The sequence below is a fragment of the Mandrillus leucophaeus genome, unplaced genomic scaffold (genome assembly GCF_000951045.1).
Source record: "Mandrillus leucophaeus isolate KB7577 unplaced genomic scaffold, Mleu.le_1.0 Scaffold23, whole genome shotgun sequence".
Lineage (NCBI taxonomy): Eukaryota > Metazoa > Chordata > Mammalia > Primates > Cercopithecidae > Mandrillus > Mandrillus leucophaeus.
This window is the reverse complement of record NW_012102365.1, coordinates 5192266-5208591: the sequence shown is the minus strand read 5'-3', so window position 1 is coordinate 5208591 and position 16326 is coordinate 5192266. Positions and strand designations below refer to the sequence as shown.

Below are 16326 nucleotides of genomic sequence, written 5' to 3'. Positions count from 1 at the left end.
GCCTCCACCAGTTCATCATGGCCCAGCCCATCCTCAGCAGTCAATCCTCAGAGGATGTTGCAGGGAGTCCTTCGTATACACAGAAGTACAACTCCTTCCTCCCTGGACCCCTGGACCTTTCTAGGCTGGAAGAGCAAATGTTCATCTCCTGCACTCCTTCCCACTCACATCATCCGCTTAAAGAAAAAGGAGACCAGTTCAGGATTCAACTTAGAGCCAGCGGTTGTGCGGCGAGTGGGTAGGAACTTTTATTAACACTAACTGAGCATTTACTAAGTGTCAGCCACTATTCTAAACCCAGTAAAGGTTTCAAATCACGTAACCCTCTAGAAAACTCTATAAAGTATAAACTATAACTTCCCCTTTATTCATGGGGAACCTGAAGCACAGAGCTGTTCAAGAAGTTGTCCGAAGTTCTCCCGGTAGTAGTTGGTGCAGTGGCCATTTGGACGTGGGCTTCGGGGCCAGGCTCCTGAGCACCACATTGCAGGGCTTCTTCATGCTGCTTACACTGGTGTCACCAAGGACTGAGCCAGGTGACTCTTTTCCTGGGCCTTTAGGCATATGCAGAGGGCAGGACTCAGTGCCTCGTGCTTAGCAACAGGAAGTCAGGGTTAGGCCTGACGGCCCGAGAGCGGGGAGTATGAGGAGGATCTGGCATTTAGGGGGATGGTGGAGAGAGCCTAGGGGCGTTGGTCAACACCAGAGCAGCAGGTCAGGGGCCACAGAAAGGAATGGCAAGCCACGGAGATCTCCAGAACCCCAGGCAGAGGCATCTGTCTTTTTTGTTTTTTTGGTGCCGCGGTCCCCTGCACTTTGACCTAGCCTTCTGGAATGCCAGTGGCAGGTCACAGCCCCCTCTTTGTGGTCCTGCAGGAAATGGAGGAGGCTGGTAGGTTTCCTAGCCTCGGGTAATGTGGGGCAGAGAAAGGTCAGTGGTTGTAGGAGGCCAGACAGAGAAGGTTTGGAGGATTCAGGTGAGAGCTGGACCTAGGAGCAGCAGGTGCTAAGACAATGGCCACTCCTAGACATCCTCAGCCAGGAACCCCATATCTCAAGGGTTTGGGGCTGAGGGCCTGTGTTGTGCACATGAAAGCCGGGGCCCCTCAGGAAGCCCTTGGCCCCGAGGACATGGGAGCTCTGCCCTGCACGTACACAAGCTTCTCTTCCAGCCCCACCTCTGACCTCCCCTCCCTCAGCAGCCTCAACCAGGGAAGCGGGAATCGACTCCCCCAAGTCGCAGTTTTATTTTCATCCATCTCCAGTGGGATATTTGCCCAGCGAATGAAAACACTTGTATTCATCAGAAACTTGGGAGCCGAAACGAATGTTTCCATTTATGTGTCTTCCAGTGCCTCACAGAGCCCCAGGGAGGGGCAGAGCTCAGAGGCTGGAGGAATCTTGGCCATAAGAGGGCGATCTTGTATCAGCAAAATGATGCTGTGCGAGGTTCCGGAGTGTGCCTTTTCTGGACCCAATCCACCTCCCCCCTGCCACTCCCATCCCCACGGCGATCCCGATTTTTAGGATGACTTCCCTGTGCAGTCCAGGCCACCAGGGACAGGAGGACGAATTTGATGAGGCTTCACAAGCCACTCTGCTTATTATTATTATTATTTTCTGATTATTTTTGTGGAGGGAATGGATCGGACCCTGACACATTTTGTCAGCTCAGACCTTCTCAGTGAAGCTCTTGCCAATCATTGAGTGATCAATGTGTTTTAAAAAAAATCTCACCCAGGACAAGCCACGGACTCAGAGAAAATGTTTGCCACATACGTATCTGATAAATATATGCCCAGAGCACATAAATAACCCTCAAAACTCAACCATAATAAAACCAAGACCCCAATTATGACAGATTTTTCTCTGAGCAGACACATCACCAACGATGAGCTGCGATGAGAAGTAAGCACATGTAAAGATGCTCAACATCATTAGTCATTGAGATGGACAAAATAAAACCACAGCGGGGTGTCACTTCAGCCGCCCAGGATAAAAGGGCAACTGACTGCACCAGGGGCTGGGGGTCCGGGAGTGACTGGGACTCTTTTCAGGAATGCAGAGTGCAAAGCCACGTTGGGAAACAGCTTGGCAGTTTCTTAGAAAGTTGAACGCATGCCACCATATGATCTGGTCATTCTCCTCCAAAGTGTTTACCCTTGAGAGAAGAAGACATATGTCCATGCACACATTCGTGCACAAATGTCCCTAGCAGCTTTATTTATAGCCACAAACTGGAAATGATCCAAATACTCATCAACAGGTGAATGGAGGAACAAAACGTGATTCATCCATACAATGAACATTCTTCAGCAATAAAAAGAAGGGAAATGTTGATACATATCACACAGAGGAATCTCAGTATAATTATGTGGAATGAAAGAAGCCAGAGAAGTAAGAGAACACAGTGTACGATTCTAGCAGACACAATTCTAGAAAATGAAAACTAACTGATAGTCATGGAAAGCAGATGAGTTTCGTCTGGGGCAGAGGAGGCAGGTATGGTGGTGAGTGATGGGAGCAGGGATGACCGAGGGGCAGAGGAACTCATCTGGGGGTGACGGGTATATGTATGTCTGTTACCTGGACTGTGACGGGGATTTCACGAGTATGTACATATGTCAAACTCATCAAATCGGTGTGTTAAATATATACAGTTTATTGTTGTAACACAATAAAGCTTTAAAAAATTTTTAAAGGTTACTACATCGTGGAGTCCTGAGAGCTTTGAAAGATGAATGTGTCTTGCTCTGTGAAAAAGTGCATGATTGGTCCCCAATTTCCCATCCCCTCTCAAGCAACCACCGTTTTCCATGTAACTTTTCGGTGCTGTGGGTGGGCAACATGTCCTGTCCCTTGGCAAGAAAGCAGATGGTTCCCCCATATGACTTGCTTCGGGCAATAGGATGTCGGCAGACGTGACGCTACCGTGACGCACTTGGGCTGGCTCTTGCATCTTGCCACTGCTGTGAGAACGTGGCTGGACAGCCTTCTGAAGGATGAGAGACACACGGAGCAGAGCCAGGTTTCTCCCGTCACCCCATCCAAATTCAGCTACATCAGCCAAGGTCAGCCAACATCAGCCAGCAACCAGGGAACCCCCCAGACATGTAAGTGAGTCCAGCCAAGAGCAGCAGGGCTGCCTAGCCAACCTACAGCTGACCCCAGAGGAGTGAGCAATAAATGTGTTCTGACGTTAGCCAGTGAGGTTCTTTGGGTTTTGTTAGGTAGTTTTATTGTAAGAATAGGTAACTGATTCAGGCCCTATTAGAACAAACAGTCTGGGGCTATCTGGGAAGACTTCCTGGAGGAGGTAAAGCAAATTGTTTTTGTTTTTGTTGTTGTTAAGTACGTATTTTATTTTACTTATTTTTTTAATTGTTTTGTTTTTGTTGTTGTTATGTATTTTATGTACTTATTATTTTTTAATTTTTTTTATTTCCATAGGTTATTAGGGAACAGGTGGTGTTTAGTTACATGGGTAAGTTCTTTAGTGGTGATTTGTGAGATTTTGGTGCACCCATCACCCAAGCAGTATACACTGCACCCAATTTGTAGTCTTTTATCCCTCACCCCCCTTCCAAACTTTCCCCCTGAGTTCCCAAAGTCCATTGTGTCATTCTTATACCTTTGCATCCTCATAGCTGAGCTCCCACTTGAGTTTTAGTAGTGAGTGTGAAGTGGCCAGAGGGATAACAATGGGAGGGCCAAAGAGAAGGATGTACAAGAGTCCATAGGCTTGAGAGAACTTAGTTCAGGAAGCTGGGACCGTCACTCAGTGTGGTCAGAACCAAGGGTGGTCCCTGGAGGGGGATGAGATGGAGAGAGAAACCTGCCCTCATCCCGAGGGTCTTGAATGTGAGGCTAAGGCAGTTTTAGAAAATAGGGAGCCATAGCAGGTTTTCAGTGAGGCTGGCCTTCTAGAATGATCATTCACGTGGCCAGGGCAGATGGTGGATTAGAGCCAGCAAGAGTTGAAGCTGAGGCTACAGTGCAGGTGAGCGAGGATGGTGGCCTAGACCCGGGCTGGGATGGAGACCCTGTGAGAGCCATTTGAGGGACAGTGACCCCAGAGGGGTTCCATGTGGCTGGTGCCTCCGTTACAGAATTTTCCCCATTCCCACCTTGTCTCAACTGGGCCATAGAACTCGTGGCCTGGGTCAAACACACCCCTCACTGTGGTCAATTAATTTCATCTGGCCATCAATTTGTAAAGATTTAGTAATTATTAAGAGCTGGGCAATATCTTATAAGGCTCCAAGTGCAGAGGGTGCAATGGACTTCACAGGATGCTTGCAAGGTTATTGTATTGATAAGAACCCTGATTTACCTCCTGTGTTATTGTGCATTACATGTGATTAAATGCATCCTTTCATAATCAATCCACATTTAATTATCATTATAGATTGATTAAACGGGAAGGATGCACTCGGGTGGCATAAAGGAGGAGGTTTGTAAGAAGGTGCAGTTGACATCAATGAATAGGGCTTCAGTTTCCTACTTGCCGCCCTGTTAACTCCCGCAAGCCTTGCAGGAGCTTTGTAGCCAGGAGAGGGTTGCAAGTTACTGGACTGTTACCTTCTAGCTATGTCTGTGGCTTCAGGCAATTCACAAAACCTCTGTGGGTTGCAGTTTCCTCTTCCTTAAAATGAGGGTAGTAATATCAACAGCAAAAAAGCACGAGCTAGTTCTTTCCTTTCAGACCCGCTGGGAGATAGTCTCCCTCCTACCTTGTCCCCACCCCAGCCTGTAGCCTCTGCAGACAAAAGGCTCTTCTCAGTCCCTGGGGCAAGAAAGAGGAACTCTGTTCCCTCTTCTGGGCTCCCTGTGGCCCAATCACAAGTCACACCTTGTAGAGAGTGCAGGACTAGTGACCTGTATCAAAAACCTGCCTGGAAGACTTAGCTCTTCTACGTATAAAATAATCTCCAAAGATTCATCATCATCTAATATTTATTCCGGAGACTGGAGCATGCAGATAAGGTGAGTGTGCGATGGCAGAAATGCAGAAAGAATTGACAGTGTCTAAGCCACAAGGTGCCACACTCACAGGGTGTGTTGTGAGCTTGGCTGGGGGACCCGGGAAGAGGAGAAAACCCATTCTAAGATGATGGCGTCTTCTGATGGGAGTTTCCCCAGTGACAGAGGCCGCTTCTGAGAACGGCAGCATTTTAGAACCTCACAGTCATCAAAACCTAGAATCTTGTAGCATTGAGTCTTAGAATTTTGACTTTAATAAGATCTCAAACTATAAAACTGAGAGTCAAATGTCAGAATCACAGGATATCAGAATTTCAGGGGCCTCAACCATAGTCTTGTCCAAACACCCAAACAGCATCCAAGTCATTCCAACACGTAGGGGCAAAGTCCTCCAGGCAGAGGGAGGAGCAAGTGCAGAGGCCCTGAGGCAGGAGTGTGTGGGATGCGTTTGAGGAAGAGAAAGACCTTGTTTGACCTCCCTGGACTGCTAAGAGCCTGAGACTTTGGGGCACATCAGGAATAAGGAGAGGATGCTCCCCACAGGGCTGGGCAATTTGAGAGCAGGTGCACAGTACACAGTGGGAGCTGATTAAAAGCCTGCGACATTCAGTTCAGGGCCCCACATGGTCAGAGAGATCCTGACATTGGGAGAGTCGCTGGGTGTGAGGAGCCTGGCTGGGAGCCAGATCGGGGAGGGTAGGGTAAGGTCCTGGGGTGTTTCCTTTTGGAGAAAAGAAGGGGGCGCCTTACAGGGGCCGTCGGTGTAAGGTTTGGGCTGCACATGGAGGCCCCAGGTGTTGCCCCAGATCGTAAGGAGGTGGGTCTGGCCAAGTGGATGGGAGGATTGCCAAGTCACACAGACCCAAACTCAAGGCCAGGCAAGGTCAAGGATCTTCCTGCGTGGCCCTGGGCCATAGGGGGCACCAATAGAGTAGAGGACAGCCTGACGAAGGGGCTCAGGATTGCTCAGGGTTTGCTTCTGTGACACATGAACGAGCTCAGAGGGTACCAGCCAGAGGCTGGGGCAATACCAGCATCCTGGGGATGATTTGAAGGACAGTGCTCATCTCAATCCGGACATTCTGCGAGGCTCCATTCTGGCCAGTAACCTCAGGGTCATGCTGCAGAGAAACAGCAAGGGAGGCAGAGGTGGGAGGGCTGAGGGGTGGGGGAGCATGGAGTCAGGAGAGGCTTTGGAGAGACCAGGAGAGGGTCACCTAGCAACTTGCTTACGTGGGCCTCTAGAGGATTCAGAGAACACTAATAAATGTCCACTAACTAAGCACCTCACCCACTGTGTGCCAGTTTATGAATGCATCCACTTGCAATTTTTCATACTTACTATGTGCCTGGCCCCATGCTGTGACTTGAAAAGAGAGTTGGGATTGAGACAGATGAGGTCCCTACCTTCATGGGCCTGTTGCTCGGGTGAAGTAGATGGAGGTAAAATCCCTTCAATAAACAAACAGTGAAACAATGATAGAATGAGGTGCGTGCCATAAAGAAAACCAGAAAGGGCCAAGATAGAACTGTGCCTCCTCACTCAATCCTCCAAAGCATCCTGTATTTGCAAGATCCTATTATAAGTCCATTTTACAGCTGAGAAATCTGAGGCCCAGAGAGGTGAGTAACTTGTTCCAGGCCCGTGGCTGGAAAGCAGCAGAGCCAGGATCTAAGTCTGCAACCAGCAGACACAACAGACTGGCTGGTCAGCCCCACCTGAAGTCTCTCCCTAAGGACATGGTGTTGTCAGTGGTGTTGGGAACCTGCCGTCCACCACAGGGACCACAGAGCCGGCGCTGCCCTGTGCGAAAGGGGCTTTAGAGTCAGGGGAACCTGGGTCTGAATTCTGTCTCCTTCACTTGCTTGCCGTGTGATTCTGACTGTGTTTATGGCATTTCCCTGTGTCTCAGTTTCCTCCTCTGTAAAATGGGAATGATGACCTCTATCTTGGAAGGCTATTGCAGGGATCAAATACGAGAAAGATGTAAAGTGTTTCTAGTCAGTGTTGAAAATGCTCTTCAGACACATAGGGCAGGGGTGTTAAAAAATGTGCTTCATGTATTTGAAAAAGGCCTATGCTCCCCTCTCTCTCTCTCATCGCTTTCAGAAGCTCTTTCCTTAACCGCACATGGGGTGGAAAGAACGCCTTGTCCAGAAGCCGGAGCACACTGAGGCTCTAAACTCCTGTTGTGTGGGCTGCAGCAGGCCACTGCTCTTCTCTGACCGTCAGTTTCTTCATCTGTCAAACTGGAACATGGTGCCCCGCTGGAAGGCTATTGTGAGGGCTGGACGTGGCAATGTAAATTGAGGGCCAAGTGTGGAGCCAGCACAGAGTGGACACTAAAATACACCAGGCTGTTTTATTTGGCAAAAGGGCTTCAGTTCTCTCTTTTAAACTCATACACTCTTTTTGGCTTCTAAATATGCAGTGGGGCAGGAAGAGCAATGAGTCTGGAAGCCAGAGATTCTCGTACCTCAATTATCTCCTGTCTCGGCTTTGCATTGTACCCTGGGTGAGCCATTGCACCTCCCTGACCCTCTGTGTCTTCATCTATAAGACAGAAAAAATTATGTTTACTCCTAAACCATAATGTTTGGCAAGACCCAGTGAACCTCACAAAGCACCCCCAAAAGGCAGACAGGATGAAGAGTTCTCCCTGTTGAGCTGTGTGAGCTGCCCAGATTGATATGCCTAGAAGGCACCCCATTTGGAAGTAAACACAGGCTCCATTTAAGGATGCACGGAAGACTGGAACACTTTATTCCCGAACACATTTATGTAAAATTAATTGCATCACCTGTTCTCTGCATCTTCTAATTGCAAAACCAATTAACTTTAAAATGCTCAGCACAGTGTGGCCAAGGGAAGGAAAGGCAAAGACCAGGCTGGCTTTGCAAACTCTGTGCCACTTGTAGTGGCCACGGTGGCCCTAGGAAGTCCCAGCCACTCCCATCTGCTGGCCGAGGGCCTGTGGGAGGCTGGGAGACTCTAGGAGATGAGCAAGACCCTCAGAGTCTGGGGCTGGAAACCTCCTAGCACAAGTGAGCTGGGTGGCCATGGGCCAAGTGATGGAGTGGACATTCCCCGGTGGTGGCCAGAATGACCCAATATAAACTACCCCTCCACTCAGCACCCCCATTCCCCTTACCCTGTATTTTGTTCCCCTCTGCCCTTTTCACTGCCCGACTGGCTGTGTAGCTATTTGTTTATCATTTTTCTCCTCAGTAAAATGTTGACTCCACAAAGACATGTCTATTGCACCTACTGCTGCGTGTCTGGGGCCTAGAACAGTGCCTGGCACATAGTAGGTGCTCAGACGAATGAATGAATGAATGAATGAACTAATGGACTTAAGCTCATTGTGAGAGGGGATTTTCATAGAATCGAAATGGTCCCTGGTGGGATGAACGGTCTTAAGGCAAAGGGTGTTCACTCCACCCCTGCAGCCATTTGCGAGCCCTTAGGTTGAGGGAACACAGGCACTGGCTGAGGGGTTATATTTGTTCTTAAAACCTTTTACCCAGCCCCATGTATGCACCCCTTTCTGTCTGCTCTGCCCAGAGATTTTAGGCTCCTCTCTCTCAGGGGAAGGGAGTGATTTGGTATCAATCAACCATGAGCTCAGCTCATGTTTCTTAACTAGCTAGTTAACAGCTTACTTCTTTGTGACTCAATTTTCTCATTTCCTGAGACTTTCAGGGCGGCGAAGAACGGGGAGGAAATATGCTTTGTAAAGGAAAAATGCACACACACAGAGTTCATTGACTTCCCCCCGGTTTTCAGCGTCTGTGAATGCACACGGTACCTGCTGACAGCTACCAGAAGAGGTCTGGCTGCAACCGAGATTGTGCTGGGAAAGAGGCCCGGGCAGCAGTCTCCAGTAGCCAAGACACCGGCAGGGCCATATTAAAGCATTCAGTTCCAAGCACCCCCAGGAGGGAGCTGTGGGTAACAAGGGGCAGCAGGGAGTGGGCAGGTGGGGAGAATAATGTACGAATCCCCCCTCCTCCTTCCAGGAAGCCTCACTCCTCTGCTCGGGCTGCTGTACCACGTTTCAGAGACTATCTTGATCTCTCAATACAAGCAGTCGATGAGATTCACACATTCGGGGCGGGGAGGATGAGATCCAGGTGGCCTTATGTGATTCCTTTTCAGTGTGCGAATGGGTACATTGGCCTGGAGAGAGAGCCTGCCAGCCAGCCCTGCTGCTGGTTTTCTGCAAGGCCTAAGTTTGGCACAGGAGATGCAGGTACTATGAGTTAGGGGTAGGGCTGGTGGTGGGGTGTCTGGCAGGAATCAGTGTTGAGGAAAATTTCAATGATTCATCAGCGAATCAGGGACAGAACTGCAGCTTCCCCATGTGAGGAGCCCTTGAGTGACGGATGGTTCCTGGATCCTCCTGCCCTGCAGTTTGCCTTTCTCTGAAGGTGATGGATTCAAAAGCAGCTCTAATGAGCCTAGAGTGGGTTACGAGGCAGCCACTGGCAGGCTGCCTCCCCTCCTCCTGCCTGGCCTTCACCTGCTGGGTATGGCTCATAGGAGAGACACTTGGATAAACTCAAAGACTCTGCAGGGACAGAACCAGCCAAGGGGAGTCAGTGGGGCTGCCCCAGGAGGGGTGGATCGGCCTGGGCAGATGGGGTCCCCGGGTGAGTTCTCTACCTCAGTCGCTCATGCCCAGAGCAGTGCTGTGAAGGCCCAGTGGCCACCTCCTTCTCCTGGGTATGATGCTCTGGTGGTCCATGACTGTGCCTGCCCCTCTCTAGCCCCATCCAGCCACTCACAATAGAGGAAGGAACATGGGAGGTACAGCCCATGAACCTGGTCCAGACCCCTCACCATCACCAGGTCCCTGAGTCGCTGTCCGTAAGACGGGGCTGGTAGTGACATCAATCTCAGAAACGAGGAGAAACTTGCAATGAGTACATCCTCCAAGGAGCTCTTGGGGCCCCTTTCACAGCCAGCCCCACACCCTGCCTGCAGCCTGGCAGACGCGGATAGTGGTAGAGACGATAGAGTGGGTTTCAAAGGCACCCAGACCTGGGCTCAAGTCCTGTCTCAGCCGTGTGCTCCTTGGCAGGTCACTAACCTCCTCTCTGTGCCTCATTCTCCTCATCTGTAAAAGGGGGTTATTGCCACTGCCATCGCACAGGGGCGTGATGAGGTGAAATGAGCTAACGGAAGTACAGGCAGGCACACAGCAAGTGCTCAATAAATAGCAGCTCTGATGATCACCATCATCATGATTATCATCGTCATCATCATCATCTGATCTTTCTCTCTGCAGTACTGAAATATTATGTAATTGGGACCATACTGTATACTCATTTCTCTTCCCTTACCATTCTAACATCAGCATTTTCCCACATCATTGAAAATTCCTCAAAAGCATGATGTTAATAGCTTCGTAATTGTACTTCATTTCGATGCACCATCATTTACCTCACCATCCTCGACTGTCAGATGCTCGGAGGCTTCCGGGACTGTTCTTACACACATCAGGCTGCCATGAATGTTTTGGGCACCATTTGCCTGAGTGCCTGACCATCTCCAGGACAGATTCCTGCAGGTGGGAACAGGGTACCAAGAAATGGAACGCATCCCAGGCTGGGGGTCTTCATCATCCAGTCGCTTTCCTGAAGTCACCTGACTGGCACCCCAGCAACCCATGGGGTTGCCTGTCCCCCCAGCCAGATCCCTGGCCTGGGGCCCCTGACTCCCAGCAACTTGATAGTCAAATCAGATCCCGGGTGCCCAGGAAGCCTCATGACAAACACAAGAAGCAGGCTGGGGCCAGCAGCCTCCAGCACGGAGTCAGGGCAGCTGGTGCCATCCCATCTGCCCCTGTGCTCCAGGTTCAAAATCATAGTCAGGAGGCCCCAGCATGAGAGGGACCAGGGGGCGGTTGCAGAGGCCCACCTGCCTGAGGGACTGGAGCCTCACAGGACAAGACTTTTGCTTCTCAGATGTCCAGGTCCGAGTCCCTGTGGGTTCACAAAGTAACTCCTGTTTGCTGGGCCTCCTGGACAAGGTGCAGTGTCAGGGCTTTCCAGGACCCCTATGGGCTCCCTGTGACCCCCAGGGGCTCAGGTCCTGTGAGGGGGAGTGAGGATGCCCAGTTACACACAAGGACCCTGTGCTCACAAAGGTCCAGGGAGGTGCTCATGGCCAGCGTTGCTTTCAGACACAATGTCACATTAAAGCCGGTCCCCAGGAACCCTTGGGAGATTTTTAACAGCCAAAGGGGGAAGGCTGAGGAGGATTTCAGGCTGTAAAAGAGGCTGGGGAAGGGAAGGAGGTCAGTGGCTGAAGGTCCACAGGATGAGGACAGACTCCTGTGGGCGGGGCCATCCCAGCTTTTGGGTGGGGCCAGCCTGGGCCAGAGATTTAACCATTTTAGAGACAGAAATGGGATCACAGCATCCAGTCAGGTGAGAGTCCACCTAGGAGGACCCAGGTTCACTGTGAAGGGAGGCTGCCCTGGCCTGCCTTCTCCCACAACCCTAAAAGCCTCTGCCATGTTCTAAGAAATGGGGCAGACACCCCTTTCTCTGGGGAGGCAAAGGCTCCATTTGCAAGTATAAGGTGCCTGCCCATTTCCAGCATTATTCACTGTTTGAGACGCCCATGTCCTTTCTTGGTTGGTGTGACATGTGTGATTTGAAGCTTGGGAAGAACAGTACAGGGCCTGGACTGGGGCTGCCTTGAGAGGAAGATGCTGTGCTTTCCACTGCGGCCCTGTCCTGGAGCCATGCCCCTCCCCAGGCCCTGCCTCCTTCCCTTCCATAATCACTCACTGAGCCACTGCTGGGTGTCCGGGGCTGCGGTGGCTGCCACAGGGTGGTGGACGCACCATCTGTGGCCAGGGACAGCTGTGATCCATCTTGGCCCCCAAAGCATCGCTTGGGAGGAGAAGGGGGGCTGCCCCGAGGAAGGAGGGGGAGAAAGAGGCCTCGAGATGCGGAGGTGGAAACAGAATCCATCAGGCGGTCCCTCTGGGCGGCTGCAGATGTGCAGCCCCGGACAGTTCTATCTCCTCATGCCTCCACTGAGATCGGCTCCACGAACACTCACCTTGAGAATTCACCAGGGAATGGGGCGAGGGTCCTAGGCTCTCTGACCTGCGGTGTGACCCTGTGCAAGTGCTGTGCCCGCTCAGGCTGTCCGAGTCTCCATCTGTACAATCAGGTGGTTGGGGCAGCTCAGGGGTTCTCAATTTCGGGTGTGCTTTAGGACATCTGAGAATAGGGTGGGACTTTAAAGGACACAGATATCTGAGCCCTAAGCCCAGAGTTTCTGACTCTCAGTCTGCAGTTGTATGATGTGACATCCCTGTCAAGAGCTGGAGCTCTGGAGTCCAACAGCCCTGGGCTCCAAGCCCTAGGCAGCCTCTCACCAGTTGTGTGACCTTGGACAAGTGCCTGCCCCTCTCTGAGCTTGTCTTCTGGGGACTGAGGATTGTCATAGTACCTGCTGCCTGGGGATGTGGGAGGATGTTTGGAACCAGTGACTCCAAAGTGCTAACCCAGGGCTCACACTGGAGCCCAGGATCTGTCAGTGACTGTCACTGGAACCCTGGTCATGTGGACTCAGCTGTGCCCAACGGTCTTATCCTGGAAGGACGTGCTCCGTGCCTTCTGGGGACCCCCCTACACGGGCTCTCTCTGCACACTCTCATCGCACTTGCTGGTCCGGTTGTCTCCTTCCCCAGGGTCTGCAGCAGCTCTTCCTGTTCGCTCCTCCTGATCAATCTCCCTGTTCTTCTCCCACTTAACAAACAGCCTCACTTAAAAAGCCATCTGGGAGGATGGATGACACAAGGCACAATTTGCAGAATAAGTTTTCAGAGAAAAGAGCTAAGGAAATAAAGGCACTTAGGATTCCAATCTCATTAGGCGCCATAACTCTGCCTGTGGAGGAGAATCGTGTTCCTGCCTTCTCTGCTCCCCCTGCCTGGCTGCCTTCCCCACGTTCTGGGCTCCATCACCATTTGTCTTCTGGGGGGGCCTGCTCTGGTGTCTCTGGTTGCTTCCCTCCCTCAGGTTAAACCCCATCTTTCGCCAGGATGGGTGGCATCGGGGCTTTTCTAATTCAAATCCTCTCTTCTGTGTGGTCGCTGCCCGATCTCAGGTAGCTGCGCCCTCCCCCTCCAGGAGTCCTGGGAAAAGGTTTGTCTTCTGCGTGGTCTCCCGAGACAGATTGGGGGCCAAGGGGTGAGAAGAAAGGATGTGTCAAAAGCTGGGATGAATGGGCGGCCCTGGGGAAGGTAATGAGCTCCCCGTCACTGGAGGTGTGTATGGAGGATGGGTGAGCACTCAGCAGAGAGGCTTTGCAGGAGGCAAAGTAGCAGAGGCTGAGACCATGGCCTTTGGAGGCCCAGAGGTCTGGGCTGAGCCCCAGCCATGCTGCCTTCCAGGTGCCTGGCCTTCAGCAACTGACTTACCCGCACTGAGCCGCAGTTTCTTCATCTGGAAAATCAGGCAAAATAATCATTGCTACTTTCCAGGGTTGTCATGGGGACTAAATGACATGTGTGCAAGGCGCTGAGCACAGAATGCATATTATCATACCCAGGAGGAGGAGGTGGTCAAGATTTTGACACTGAAGAGATTTAAGATTCAACATTTCTGTGATTTTAAAAACCAAAGTCTCTGAGAGTCTATGATTCAAGTATCCTAAAATTGTAAGACTTCATTAGATGCTAAGGCTTTCAGATAGTGCGATTTCCTTTTGCTTCTCATCTAAGGCTGGAGAAATCTAAGGCTATGTGATCCCTAGACCATCTCTTCATTTCCCCAGCAGCAGTACCTGTCCCTGACCTGGGCCGTCTGCTACATCCTGAGCATCCAAATATTTCTGTCTCTTGTTCCTCTTCAGATCTTCTCTTTTTATTTCCACTGGCCTGACTGCTTCTGTTTAGTGCCCTTTGCCCAAATCTAGCCCTGTCTACTGAACCCTTTGTCCTGGATGCACCAGCTCCCTCAGCGTTCCAGCCCTGTGCCCTGCACATCCCACCTCACCCACCACCCCATCTATCTCCCTAGCTCTGCCAGTTGCAATCCTACCCCACCCTCTTGGAAGCCAAGATCAAAAGGAGAACTTCTATAAGGTTTCTTTCAACTTCAGTGGAAATCAATGTCCTGTGGCACAAGCCTCCAGCACACCTTATTTAAATAACTGCATAGCAGTTATCACAGTCTGACTTCTTAGTGTTGTTGGGGAAGAAACTTCGGCCCTCATGCTAGACCCACATCTGGTATCCTTCCAAGACTCTGCCACACTTTCCCAGACTTCCTCCTCATTTTCAATCTCACTTTCTCACCTCTCTTTCTCTCCTCATTCCTTACAGCTAGGTGCTCACTATGGACTGACTGTGTCCCCTCAATTCATGTGCTGATCCCTAACTCAAAATATGATGGCATTTGGAGATGGGGACTTTGGGAGGAAATTAAATTCAGATGAGGTCGTGAGGGTGGGGCCTCATGGTGGGGTTGGTGCCCTTGTAAGAAGAGACTCCAGCAAGCAAGCTTGCTCTCTCTCTCTCCATCATGTGAAGACAACAAGACGATGGCCATTCACAGCTGGGAAGAAAGCCCTTGCCAGAACCTGATCACACTGGCACACTGATCTTGGAATTCCAGGCTCCAGAACTGTGATAAAACAAATTTCTGTTGTTTAAGCCACCAGTCTGTTTCTGTTATGGCAGCCTGATATAGTTTGGCTCTGTGTCCCCACCCAAATCTCATCTTGAATTGTAGCTCCCACAATTCCCATGTGTTGTGGGAGGGGCCCAGTGGGAGGTAACTGAATGATGGGGGTGGGTCTTTCTCGTGCTGTTCTCACCATAGTGAATAAGTCTCAGGAGATCTGATGGTTTTATAAAGAGGAGTTCACCTGCACAAGCTCTCTCTCTTTGCCTGCTGCCATCCATGTAAGACGTGACTTGCTCCCCCATGCCTTCCACCATTGATTGTGAGTCCTCCCCAGCCATGTGGAACTGTACGTTTCTGTCTTTATTCCCAGTCTGGGGTATGTCTTTATCAGCAGTGTGAAAATGGACTAATACACAGCCCCAACTGACAGTGTCCCAGTTCTCCCCAGCACCCTCCTCTCTTCTTATTCTGTGTGAGCTCATCTACATCCACGGGTCCCCACTGCCCATGCCCAGAACACCTCCTGATGAAGCTCTTCCTGAGCTGTGGTCCATATCAAGGGCCAGACAGGCCACCCTGCTTTCTGGACCTTTCTGTCTGGGGCTCCTGCAGCTGCTGCCCTCTGGGTGGCCCACAGCCTCTTTCCACTGGACACATTCAAAACCAAACCTTCATTTTCCCATCAAATTGCTCCTCAGCCTCATGCCCTGCAGCCTCTGCTCACCCCAATCAAAAATGAACGGGCATACCCAACTCGCCCTCTCCCCACACCTCAGGCACCATCCTCTCCTGTCAGTTTGAACACCTTACACCCTTGGAATTCCCCTCTCCCTTACCTTCTTCCCTCTCCCCCATCTCAGACCTGGTGATCTCTGGCCCAGACATCCCCACACCCTCCTACTGGTTCCTCAGCTCCACCTGCCTTGCAATCCATCCACCCTGCACACCCTGAGATCTGAGTGAGGGGGGTCCAAATTTAGGGGGCCCTGCTCTAGCTCTAGATACCCCAGCCTCAAAATCCCTGCCTGCTCCCAGGACCCACATGGCCTCTTCTCTGTGCTGTCGTGCCCAGCTGTTGGCCCCAGATGTTCAGCTGTGTGTGAGAAGGTATACAAATAGAGCATAGACTTGCAGGGTGGGGTGTCACACACTGTGTGAGACTGTGGTGTGGGACTGGGCCACGGGAGGAGAGGAGAGCAGGGGGCTGGTCCCAAACTGGTCAGTCCCAATTTCTCAACACCATAGGGCAAAGCAGAATGCTGAGGGGTCTGAGAATTCCAAATTCAAACCTGGCTCTCCAGGTCCTTTTGAAAATGTGTCAGCCCAGGCAGGGGAATGGAGCATGTTGGATTTAACAGATGTGACTTGTGAAGCTTCATGCTCAGTCACTGACCTGTGCCCTCCACTGGTTCTTGTGCCCTGGGCTGCACAAATGCTGGGGACAGCTGGATCACCAGGCAGAGTGATTGTCCCACACACAGGCCGATCACATTGCTTTCCTGCCTAACATCCTTCAGTGGCTTCCACAGCCTGGGTGACTTTCTGCTCAGACTGGGGCGAGGAGCAGGCAGGCGTCCTGGATCCAACCCTGCAAGCCCCAGGTGAGTGCCCAGGGCTGCCCCATGTGGTAGCTGTGGCTGGCAGAGCAGAAGGAGAAGGTCCTGGATCCACTGCCCTTGCCTCCCT

General features: G+C 51.2%; 1 protein-coding gene across 1 annotated transcript in view; it reads left to right on the top strand.

Annotated features, from left to right (window-relative positions):
* LOC105540980 overlaps nucleotides 1-12733 on the top strand; it is a 122603-nt gene extending 109870 nt beyond the window's left edge. Inside the window, exons 5-9 of the mRNA XM_011981767.1 lie at nucleotides 8687-8867; nucleotides 9143-9236; nucleotides 9398-9449; nucleotides 9754-9853; nucleotides 12608-12733. Coding sequence (XP_011837157.1) covers nucleotides 8687-8867; nucleotides 9143-9236; nucleotides 9398-9449; nucleotides 9754-9853; nucleotides 12608-12733 — 553 coding nt within the window. The remainder of the gene's footprint in view (nucleotides 1-8686; nucleotides 8868-9142; nucleotides 9237-9397; nucleotides 9450-9753; nucleotides 9854-12607) is intronic.
* The last annotated feature ends 3593 nt before the right edge of the window (nucleotides 12734-16326 follow it).